General features: G+C 38.0%; 1 protein-coding gene across 6 annotated transcripts in view; it reads right to left on the bottom strand.

The window, feature by feature from the left end:
• LIMCH1 (LIM and calponin homology domains 1) overlaps nt 1-13,014 on the bottom strand; it is a 371,911-nt gene that overhangs the window by 210,842 nt on the left and 148,055 nt on the right. For all 6 annotated transcript variants that reach the window (XM_072620594.1, XM_072620596.1, XM_072620595.1 and 3 more), the window contains one exon: nt 12,341-12,411. In XM_072620594.1, the coding sequence (XP_072476695.1) occupies nt 12,341-12,411 (71 nt within the window). Of the gene's footprint in view, nt 1-12,340; nt 12,412-13,014 lie in introns of those variants that run through there.

Genomic DNA, 13,014 nt, shown 5'->3' with positions numbered 1-13,014 from the left:
CAGACTTCAAGATCCATATTATCCATAAGTTTTTTTGCAGACCACACTGATCTCCCACTCTGAACTCTAGCAACTATTTGAAACCTAATTCTTATATTGCCTTTTACTGCTTTGTAAATTGTGTGTGTGTGTGTGTGTGTGTGTGTGTTTGATCTTCCCAACTGGAGTGAAATTTTTCATAGGAGAAGAACTCCAGCTCCTTTTTTCTATTTCCCCTTAAAACCTAACATAGCACGCTACATATGCCCACAGTGTAGGCAAGATATTTCTCTGAATGCATAGTTGAAAAAAATGAGGCAAATAGCATTCTAAGGATCAAATGATACCTTACATTTAATACTTGACTGTTCATTCAAAGTATTTTCATATGTATTAGCTCTAATGATCTTTTACTCCATGACTATGATTTGAGCAACAGGCAGCTTCGTAAACAGAATACAACAACCAATTCTCTCCCCAGTTCCTAGAATTAATATTATTTCACAGTCCAGAGTTACTGTTGTCGCTGTTACTATGGTTGGTGTTTTAAAATTAATTTGGCCTACAACTAACCTATCTTGGAACATGTGGACATACATATCATTCTTATGCTCGATCATATGTTCAAGTCATGACAAAGATCCAAGACAATATTCCTTCCTAAGATAAAGCAGCTCATTAATCAACTAAGGTACAAACAAATGTTTGCCAACAGATCTTTTATCCTTAGAGAATTATTTTAGCAACAGGGCAGATTTTCATTCCTTTCCTAAGAAATTCTTTCATCATTTAAATGTAAACTAGCCTTCAGATCCCTTATTACAATGCAAAACACATACTGGCAGATAAATGGCTCTTATAAAGAAAAAAGCTATGGGGAATTCAATTCAACAAGATTTTTACACCTTACAAAAGTGAACATTACCATATTTTTACTTCATCGGTGGAGCTGTCATTTATGTGTAAACCCTCACCACAATTTTAAATTTCTTTAATAGACAATAGGACCTATTCTGTACAGGTAGACTAATTCATCACGCAATGGAAAAAAATTACAGATCTTGGTGTCAGTCACACAATCACGATAAAATCAGTTTCTGTAAAATAATAATAACATGATAAATAATAACAACAGTATAAGGAATATATAAATAAATATAATAATAATAATATTCATATTATCTACCTTGCAGGGTTGTATCAAGAAAAGTATCTGGCAAAATTTACTTTACTATATAAATATAAGCCATTATCATTTTAATTGTGCATAATAATGCAACAGTTGGGAACAAGGTAAAGGAAAGGAAATAAGGCAAGGGAAAATTGAGTCACTGATAAAACTAGAAATGAATTCAAATTTTGTCACTAATATTAATTACATCACATACATAGGAAAAGATGACAAGATGGAGGGGCCATAGGAAAAATCCATCATACTGATACCCTGTTGGTACAGCTAGAAAGGGTTCTGATCATTCTGCTAATAAATCTGGAATTGTGCAAAAAAAAGTGACTCACCTCTTCATACCCTGTAACTCAGATGTCCCATGACTAAGTTTATACTTCCAAGGAAGTCAAAGTCACAAACCAAAGTCTCATATAGCAAAATATTAAAAGCAACACTCTCTGTGGTAACCAAGAATGGAAAACAAAGTGAACACCTATCATTTAGGAAAAGTGGAAAAAGAAAAAAAGGTGGCCAGATATACAAGAAATCTATTCAGAATCTATCAATAACCAAGTGAAAAAATACTTTCTAATAAAAAAAATTTCTAATACTTATAAAAGTAAAAATTAAAGCAACTCTGACATTCCACCTTGCATGCATTAGATCAGCAAAGATGACAAAGGAGGAAAAATACAAAATGTTGGAAGGGCTGTGAGAACATAAACATCCTAATGTACTGTTGGTGGAGTCCTGAATTGGGCCTTCCAATCTGGAAAACAATTTGGAACCAAGTCCCAAAAGCTACAAAACTGTGCATATCCTTTGTCATAATTGCTGTGCCTATACCCAAAAATAAAACAAAGAAAGAGGAAAAGAATTTATATGCATGAAAAAAATAGTAGTAGGAGCAAAGCCAGGATGGCACAGTACAAGGACAACCTGGAGAAGCTCTCCCCCTCCACAGTCCATAAAATACCTGTAAAAAATGACTCCAAACAAATTCTAGAGCAGCAAAAGCCACAAAACAACAAAGTAAAAGAGATATTCACTTCAAGGCAGCCTGGAAAGCCAACAGGAAAGGTCGATCGCACTGGGCTTGGAGCAGAGCAGAGCAGAGCACAACCCAGCCTTGGCCACACAGACAGGACTGGAGCAGTCTTCAGGGCGCCACTGACAGCAGCTGTAACTTCGAGACTTCTTACCCCACAAACACCAAAGACAGCTTCAAAGGTTAGTGAGAAAGCTCTTTCACTTGGGTGAGAAGGGAACAGGGTCCTCCCCTAGCCCTGGACCTAGGTGGTGGCAGTGGCATCCATTTTTGGAATTCAGCTGCTGATTTGGATCTCAGCCCTGAGTGGCGGTCCTGGGGTGAGGAGGTGCACTGGCTGGTAGAGCTGGTGGAGGCTCTGGAGAGGGAACCCTACTAGAAGATCCTGGGCTGAAAAGCTCCCAGACCAGAGCGCAGGCCAGGAGAGGAATAAACCCTGCTTCCTTGATTGTGCCACCTTGATTGTGCCCCCTTGGAGGAACTGATAACTTGTAGGTGCCCAGAGCATACCCTCCTCTTGACAAAGGACTCGAAAGTCAAGTAATTGACTGGAAAATGCCCAAAAAAGGGGGAAACATAAGACTATGGAAGGTTACTATCTTGGTGAACAGGTATTTTCTTCCATCCTTTCAGATGAGGAAGAACAATGCATTCCATCAGAGGAAGACCTAAAAGACAAGGTTTCTGCATCCAAAACCTGCAAAAAAAATATGCAGTGGTCTCAGGCCATGGAAGAGCTCAAAAAGGATTTTGAAAATCAAGTAAGAGAGGTGAAGGTAAAACGGGGAATGAGAGCAATGCAAGAAAATCATGGATAGTGTATCAATAGCTTGCTAAAGGAGACCCCAAAAAATGCTGAAGAAAATAACACTTTTAAAACTAGACTAACCCAAATGGCAAAAGAGGCTCAAAAAGCCAATGAGGAGAAGAATGCTTTCAAAAGCAGAATTAACCAAATGAAAAAGGAGGTTCAAAAACTCACTGAAGGAAATAGTTCTTTAAAAATTAGAATGGAGCAGATGGAAGCTGATGACTTTATGAGAAACCCAGAAATTACAAAACAAAACCAAAAGAATGAAAAAATTGAAGACAATGTGGAATATCTCATTAGAAAAACAACTGACCTGGAAGACAGATCCAGGAGATTACCATTTAAAATTATGGGACTACCTGAAAGCCATGATCAAATAAAAAGCCTAGACATCATCTTTCATGAAATTATCAAGGAAAACTGCCCTAATATTCTAGAACCAGAGGGCAAAATAAATATTGAAAGAATCTACCAATCACATCCTGAAAGAGATCAGAAAAGAAAAACTCCTACGACTATTGCAGCCAAATTCCAGAGTACCCAGGTCAAGGAAAAAATATTGCAAGCAGCCAGAAAGAAACAATTGAAGTATTGTGGAAATACAGTCAGGATAACACAAGATCTAGCAGCTTCTACATTAAGAGACTGAAGGGCTTGGAATTCCAGAAGTCAGAGGAACTAGGATTAAAACCAAGAATCACCTACCCAGCAAAACTGAATATAACACTTCCGGGGAAAAAATGGTCATTCAATGAAATAGAGGACTTTCAAGCATTCTTGATGAAAAGACCAGAGCTGAACAGAAAATCTGACTTTCAAACACAATAATCAAGAGAAGCATTAAAAGGTAAACAGGAAAGAAAAATCATAAGGGACTTACCTAAATTGAACTGTTTACATTCCTACATGGAAAGATCATATTTGTAACTCTTGAAACTTTTCTCAGTATTTGGGTAGTTGGAGGGATTACACACACACACACACACACACACACACACACACACACACAGAGCACTGGGTGAGTTGAATAGGAAGGGATGACCACTAAAAAAATAAAATTAAGGGGTGAGAGAGAAATATATTGGGAGGAGAAATGGAGAAATGGAATGGGGCAAATTATCTCTCATAAAAGAGGCAAGAAAAAGCTTTTTCGATGGAGGGGGAAAGGGGGCGAGATGAGAGGGGGAAAAAGTAAATCTTACCCTCATCACATTTGGCTTAAGGAGGGAATAACATGCACACTCAATTTGGTATGAAAATCTATCTTACACTACAGGAAAGTAGGGGAGAAAGGGATAAGTGGGGTGAGGAGAATGATAGAAGGGAGGGCAAATGGGAGGAAGAAGTAATTAGAAGTAAACACTTCTAGGGGAGGGACAAGGTCTAAAGAGAGAATAGAATAAACAGGGGGCAGGATACGATGGAGGAAAATATAGTTAGTCTTTCACAAAAGACTATTATGGAAATCTTTAGCAAAACTACACATATATAGCCTATACTGAATTGCTAGCGTCAGTGGGGATGGGCAGCAAGGGAGGAAGGGAGAGAAGTTGGAACTCAAAGTTTAAGGAATGAATGTTGAGAATTGTTTTTGCATACAACTGGGAAATAAGAAATACAGGTAATGGGGTATAGAAATCCATGTTGCCCTACAAGAAAAGAGAAAAAATGGGGGTAAGGGAAGGGAGGAGTATGATAGAAGGGAAGGTAGACTGGGGGAACGGGCAATCAGAATGCATGGTATTTTTGGGGTGGGGGAGGGGAGAGATGGGGAGAAAATTTGGAACTCAAAATCTTGTGGAAATGAATGTTGAAAACTAAAAATAAATAAATAAATTTTAAAAAGAGAAAATAATAATAGTAGTTCTTTATATGGTGTTAAAAAAAAGAGAGAAACAGGAGGGGTATCTTCACCGATCAGGAAGTGGGGCTAAATAAATTGGGGTAAATCACTGTCCCATAAGAAATGATGAAACAGACATTTTCTGAGGAGACTGGGAAGACCTCTATGATGTGATGAAGAGGGAAGTGAACACTAAGAAAACAGTGTATACAGTAATAAAATAAGAGAGAAAAACCACTTTGAAGGACCTTAGAACTGACTAATGCAATGACAAACAGTGCATCCAGGACTGATGACGACTCACACCTCCCACCTCCTGACAGAAAGATACAGAAGGAGACAAGCCTATTTGGTCATGGCCAACGTGGACATTGTGCTACCTATATTGATTGTGACGGTTTTGGTTTTTTGTTTTTTATTGTTCTACCGAAGGAGCAGTAGTGTTAAGATAATAAATCCCTGTAAAAAAATTTTAAGCTTAAAAACTGTGGTATGGTAACATAATTGAATGTGAAGGTAGAATAAAAGTTGATAAATTAGGAATTTTTAGAAACATGGGAAGACTTTTATGAACAAACCAAGAATGAAACCATCAGAACCAAGATAATAATATACACAATGATCAAAATATTGTTATGGGGAAGACAAATTGAATAAGTGAAAAACCAATGAGAACAGATAATGAAATGCATTCCCTCTCCTCACAGCGGAGGTAGGGAAGTACTAGGTTTCACGACATACAAAGCTAAAAGTGCCCATAAAACCGAAATCTCCCATTTTATAGATAACTAAACTGAGGACCAGTACAATGAAGTGACTTGATCAATGTCCCACAACAAGTAGCAAGATTTGAAACCAGGTCTTTTGACTCAAAATCTCATATTCTGTCCTCTGTCCAAATAGCTGACAGAAACACAGTTCTAACAATAGGAATTTATCCACCCTACGTTTCTAACTTTATCTCTTGCCACTATCCTTAATATACTCCATACTCCAGCAAATCTAGGCTATCCACCACTATCTCTGCGAATAACACATTTTTCCACCTCTAAGGAATCTCTAGTCTCATAAAGCTGTCGATCCAATAGAGGCAGTAAGATTTTCCATCTGTGTTTACCTTACTAGTCTGCTATTGGACTCCTACAGAACACGTAGGCAAGCTTGCTTACTCAAAGTTGATGCTGAATTCCCTAAGCTCTTAAATTGCAAGGCTTGGAAAATCAGGATAATTCATGCACTCAAATAACTGCAATAGTAAGTTTTTTGTGTTTGTTTTTAAACCAAGTTCAAAAGTGACAGGAGAAAGGTACAAAGACCCATGAGAATCAGGAGGGGAAGAAAAGAGGAAATGAAACTGTAGAATCTGACTTTACGAGTGCCTGAAACATGGAGCCAAAGAACCTTAAGTCCTAAATTCAGTGACTTTGTACAATTACATAGCTTTAATTTTGAATCCTCCATTTTTTTCTCCCCACCTCCAACCCCCAATATCCAGGCTAGAAGTGCGGCAGCCATTTATTGTACTTTACTGGTACTGCATTTTTTACACATCAAAGGTTTGTGGCAACCCTCTGTTGAGTCAAGTCTACTGGCACCATTTTTCCAACAGCATGTGCTCACATCTTTTCTCTGTGTCACACTCACAATATTTCTCACAATTCTCACAATATTTCAAATTTCTTCATTATTTTTCTATCTGTTATGGTGATCTGTTATCAGGGATCTTTGAATTAATTGTTTTGGGGCACCACAAACTCCCCACATCTGTCATCCATCTCCTCTTTGGGCCTCCCTATTTCCTGAGACACATCAATATTGAAACTAGGCCAATTAATAACCTTAGATGGACTATAAGTGAAAGGAAGAATCAGTCCATGTGGAAAACTTCCTTATTGTTTTATTTTAAGAAGTTGCCACAGACTAATCTTCAGCAACCACCACCCTGTCCATTCAGCAGCCATCAACACTCTCCACCAGCAAAGAAGCTCAGATGATGGTTACCATTTTTCAGAAACAAAGTATTTTTAAATTAAGGTATGTTTATTGGGAGTTTTTTAAGATACAATGCAACTGCACATTTATACTACAATATAGTTTAAACATAACATTTATATGGGTAGGAAACCAAAAAATTCACGTGACTCACTTTTTTGCAATATTCGCTTTATTGCAGAGATCTGGAACTGAACCCACAATGTCTCCCAGGTATGCCTATATTCATCAAGTTTTAGCCTGCTCTGTTTCTGCAGTCTGGGCTGGTTCATCCCTACTTGGGTAACCCTCCATCCACTGAGGAGGAGAAAAGAGGGAAAGGAGGAACAGTTATTATATTGGTGCTAGACTCAGTGGAAACACCTGATTGGTTTAGCTCACTGTATTTGCAAACTCCTAAACTCAAGAGATCTAACAACCTCGGCCTCCCAAGCAGCAGACACTAGAGAGAAGAGGATTCTCAGTAGACAATGGGGAAATAAAGCAGGAAAAGAGTGAAAGGATATGAACTGCCATATTAGAAGTGACAACTTTGTGACAAAGACAAACAGTATCCTCTCTTTCCCCTTGAAGACAGAAACAGTTTTGCTACAGTAAATATTCTTCCACCTCTCATGAGCATGATTGACCTTCAGTTAAATGCTACAAGAAAAAAGCAGAATCCCACAGAAATCAAGGAAAAACAGTAGCAAAGGCATAAAGCCAACTGAATGAATTCACTTATCAGAGAAAATATCAGAAGTCTAATTGAGCAGGAGAAATTAAGTTAAATTAAACAAAATAAGACAGGCCTTGCTCAGAAACTAGGATGGCAGAGGGAGAAATCATGACCAGCCTCATGCCTGTGAATGTCTTTCTATTTGGTCAGAACCATGGGATTTTTTCGGGGAACACAGAAGTGTTTTACCAAACACAGAGAGCACTGGCTTCTAAACACAGCTGCAAACACCATTAGGATTGGCTCCACTAATAATAACAAGATTAGGCCTGAACAAAGAGAAAGAGTTCTCAGTTGCAATTTACATATTTGTCAACTGGGGGTTTTAAGCATTCCTTATCATCAGATGCCAACCAAATCCCTACTTTCCAAGTCAGAAAGAAGCACCAAACAATTTCAAATGAGGAAAACAGCTGTTCTTAAATACCAACCCAAAACACTAGTGATTTTATTCTCAATTGAGATCATAGATTGAGGAAGACAGCATCTTTGAGGTCATCAAATCCAACTCCCTCATTTTACCAGTGAGGAAACTGAGACCCAGTGAGAAATTAAGTTATTTTTTCCTAGTCACACAGCTAATAATTGTCTGAAGGGAGATTTAAACCCAAGTCTTCTTGACTTGAAGTGTAGCCCTCTATCTACTACACCACACTGCCTCTCATATGAATTCACCAATAGTTATTGTTCCTATTCTAAAATGCCCCTATTGTAGACCTTTGCAGTTTGTTAGAGCCATATACCATTATGGTTGCTGGTGTTAGAGTGTTTTTCAATTGTCGCTAACTCTTTGTGACCCCATTTGGCGTTTTCTTGGCAAAGACGCAGTTTGCCATTTCCTTCTCCAGTTCATTTTACAGGTAAGGAAACTGAAGCAAACAGGGTCAAATAACTTGCCCAGGGTCACATAGCTAGGAAATGTCTGAGGCCAGATTTGAACTCCGGAAGATGAGACTTCCTGGCACACTATCCATTGTAACACCTCGCTGCCCATTAGAAGTGCAAAGGTTCTCCCAAAGACTTTGCTTTCTACTGCAGTCACCAACTCTTAGAGAAACCTGTTTCATTATGGGAATCAGCAGCACTGGAGGGGGTTGAGGATTCTCTAACATGGATATACACATATAAAAATTAGAAAAAAAAACAAAACGACTCAGAATCTACTAGTACACAGCCACAGGGAAAAGTAAGTACTCAACAAAGAGGAAGGACCAAAGGATTTCGAGGACCTCTTGTCTTGTCATTAATAACAATGTGTGTGTATCTACATACTGTTAACCACAAAACCATACAAGCCCTTTGGGGGCAAGGATTGTATTATTTTTCTCTTATATCCCCACTGTCTAGAGATGTACTTGTTAAGCAAGAGGCATTTAAGTATTAGGTTTTACAAAATGACTATTGATTGAGAGTTTGACCGAAAAATGAGCTTTATCCAAAAGGGTGTGAAATTTTATGAGGAAGTACGGAGAAAAGAGGGCCAGTAAGAGCCAAATATAAGATCCTCTAGAGTTCAAAGAGGCCTTAGAGGTTATCCAGTGCTGAGATGTCAACACACAACCCACAACATCCAAACTAGATTACAATGCAATTGGAAGATATTTAATAAAATAAATAAAAATTCAATAAAACATAGCGTTAGTATGTGGTTTTAGAAGTTAATGAGGCCCAGAAGGCCACCCACTCGTTACACAAATGATAACACTGAGGCCTAGAAATTAAATGACTCACTCAAGGATATGCTGTTGAAACGTAATAGAGCAAGAATTCAACCCATCTGATCTGACTCTAAATCCCTTCCTACTAAATCAAGCTGCTGGTTTTCAAACAGTGAATACTTAATCTGTGTGGGAAGGGAGGAAAGAACAAATCTGTTTGGGTTGGACTAAGGTCCCTCCCAACTCATATTCTTTGATTTTTCTATCTGATAGGGAAGGGAGACAAAGAATGAAGAATATGTTGAGACCTTTAAAGGTATGGATGATGAGAATGGGAGAAATAAAGGTCAGGCGCTGAAATGGGAGAAATACTGTTCTATTTACAGAATTGGAGAAAGAGGAATTTTCACCCTGGAAATCAAATCAGTTCATCTTGAATGAAATAAGAGATGATTAAAAAAAAATGCAGCAAGTAAATTAAGAAATGAATTAGATGAGGATTTTGTCCTAGAATGAAGAATTCAAAAGCTCTTATCAGAAGAAGGAATTGGAAGTCACTCAACCATTTAAAAAGAAACGTTCTTTTTAAAATGTGCTTTGAAGGCACATCTAGGAGTTATCATTATCTGACTCTAAGATTCTTTTATTGAGAGCCATCTATGTCAGATATCAAGCTGAAAAAGTTGTAGGCAACATATCACAATAGTTATCATTTTAAAATTATCAGCATATCATACAGCAACCAGTTGGTTCATCCCAGATTCTATAGGCAAGCCACAGTGCTGGGCACCATGGGGATTACAAAGATATAGAGGATGTGATGCTACTGGAACCTAGAAGGGGAAGAGAAGCCATTTACAGAACTAAGTACCATGCAGTGCAGTAAGGGTCCCCAACGGGACACAAAACTTTGGGTGTTCTTTCCGAATCCACCTGTGATTTCATCCCCAATCACTGCTTGAGCTGTCACCTTTATATTTCTCTAGTCCTGAGCTATCTCACAAGTTCCTCATTCCCAACTGCCCTGGAGATTTTTCCACCTAGACATGCTATCACTTCAAGTTCACCTTGTCTTAGCAAAGTGTCTGACACAGAACAGGTACTTAATAGATGTTTGACTGACTTACTGATTGATTGAATATCTAAAACTTCTTTCTTTCTGATGTCGAACCATTTGACTTTGGGAGCTAAAATTTTCTTTCTGGCTCGGTGTGCTGAAGAGGCAGAAGCTACAATTCTCAGGAAGGATACCTGGTCTCTTCTGGGGTTGTTCTCAGACTCTCGGGCACAGGCTTCTGAGCATTCAGGATCCAAGATGGGGTAATTCTGTTCATACCACCTCTGGTGTCATCTTAACGGCACCGCTATTTCATCTAGGTGGGCTTATCTGCACACCAGAGGTCCTTAGTGATGGAGATAAAGCTGCCACTTTAATGTCAAAGGCAGATCTCACCCAGAGGAAAAAAAAAAAGTGCTGCTAATAAGAATTCCTATCACTAGGCAGGTTCCCATCCCAACAATGACAATCACTTTCTCTGTGACCTCGACCAATTACTTCAAGTCTCTGGGCTTCAGTTACCTCCTCTGCAAAAGGGAGGTTTAAACTACAAGATCATTAAGGCTCTTTCCACTTGTTAAGTCTGCCATCTTCAACCCATTTCCTTTACTTAGCATGAGGGATGAGAAAGAGGATCTCATTTAGAAGGTGGATAAATTCACACTGAAAAGACAAAAGGTCCAAAAGTTTTAATGTCTTTCTAGACTAGTATGATGTATAAAAGAAGGAAATCCAAATAAGTGTTTTAAAAACTAACAGGATTTGATACTTCTCTAACTCTAGGGAAGGAGAAAGAATTTCCAAATATCTTCATTTGGCCTGCAATTTGAGAAAGATGCCTGTCTCTCAAAGATGCCAAGTGATAAGGTTTCAAAAAAATTGTGGTGAAGTTGTAGAGGGAGAAGGAGTTTAGGAATAAACATGAAGAATTTTGCCATCGAGCTTTTGCGTTGGAAATAACAGTGCATAATAGGGCCCAGTTCAACTCTATTATAGATCTACTTATAGTTTCTAGTTATGTGAGCATCTGAACATCCCTAAAATATGGTATCTACTTGATGATTGTAAATTAACAGAAGGCAAGACTTGCATGTGTGTAAATCTGCTGAAGAGGACAGTGCTATATACAGAAGGAGGCTTTGTATATAACAAGCACGTTGCAACGAACCGAGGAATTGCAGCTGGGACCAATGAAGAAGGAAAGAAACTACAGAGAAATGCTATTACTGTTTCAAAGTGTTGTGGCATAGACTTGAATGTAACATGTTTTGTTAAGATGCAGATTTTTAAGTTGTTTCAAAGACAAAGCTACGAATTTCAATTTTGTTGGGTTTTTTTTTTTTTGGTTTGGTTTTTTAAAAGAAAAAAAGATTTTTTAAAACCATTATCAGCATCCAAATCATAGTAACTATTAAATCCAATCTTTGAAAACTTCAGATGAAGTTCATGTCCTCCCTCCTAAAATTTTTACAGCTGCTGCTTATTTCATTACTAGTTTAAAAATAGGATTCTGTTTCATTAAGAAAAAAAACTTCAAGCACATCCTTACTACAGCATTCCAAGACATAACACACATGATCAGTGAAAGAGAAGGAATAACTGAAGTTAGTATTCATATTTTAATCATAACCACTAAAAAGGATTCATTGTATTAATCGAGGAATAGACCACTGCATGGGGGAAGAGAAAGGGGGAAAACAGAGGCAGAGAGTTGGGAGAGAAGACAGGAAAGAGAGTAGAAGAGAAAAGAGTGATGGAGAGGAAAAGGAAAAGAGAAGAAAAAAGACAAAGGAACGGAGGAGAAAGGTGATTGCGAAATGAAGAGAGGAGAGACCCTGGGCAAGTCACTTAACTTCTCATACCTTCTTGTTTTAACTGACAGGAAGGAAACTGCCTACCACCCGAGCCCAGACCTTTACAACAAGTTTGACACCAGACCTTCGCTTGACAAAGCACAGAGTATCAATGAGACCAATACAAACAGGAATTTAAAAGTGCTTCGGACAATATGAATGTGATTCTTTTTTCCCTTTTAAAGGCAACAATTTAAATGAATCTTTACTTACTCGCAGAGCAGGATGCCATTTTCTAATCCTGTTCGAAAATCTCTGTCGCCAAAACTTCTGCCAGTTACTTGCTGGGAAAGAAAAAGAAAAAGGTATTAATGTTTCTCTCTAATCAGGAAATTCAATATTTTTCCTGTAATTCAATAGCGCAGGAAATTATTAGTGACATTCCAGGAATGGAAAAAATGTATTATGCTTATGTTTTCTCCCCCAGTCATGTGATCTTGCCTGAATTAATTAAATCTAAATTTAGACAGTTTTTTATACTTTTATTGTCTATCTACTACCTATAAAAACTTAAAATCATAGCTCTAGAGCTGAAAAGGAGCTGAAAGGGGATTTAGTCCACTCTCTACATTTTATATGTGAGGAAACTGAGGCCCAGGAGAGTTAAATGACTTGTTCATTCTTGAACAGGTAATAAAGCATTAAAGGAAAGATTTAAACACAAATCCCTTCACTCCAGTTAGTTAGAAACTTAAAAAGGCCTCGCCAGAAACTTTCCAGCTAGAAAGACTTAGTGCGGTTTCTCTTGAGTCCTCTCTGATGTGGCTTTCTGCTTTTGTGGATTTGGTTAAATTCAGCCTACGGCACAGTCTGTTTCATTCAAACCTAATTATATCCAGCTCATTCATTCAAAAAATATTTACTAAGCACTTACTAGATAACTAGCT

The sequence above is a fragment of the Notamacropus eugenii genome, chromosome 6 (genome assembly GCF_028372415.1).
Source record: "Notamacropus eugenii isolate mMacEug1 chromosome 6, mMacEug1.pri_v2, whole genome shotgun sequence".
In the NCBI taxonomy this organism is placed as follows: domain Eukaryota; kingdom Metazoa; phylum Chordata; class Mammalia; order Diprotodontia; family Macropodidae; genus Notamacropus; species Notamacropus eugenii.
This window is presented reverse-complemented; position numbering and strand designations above follow the sequence as displayed.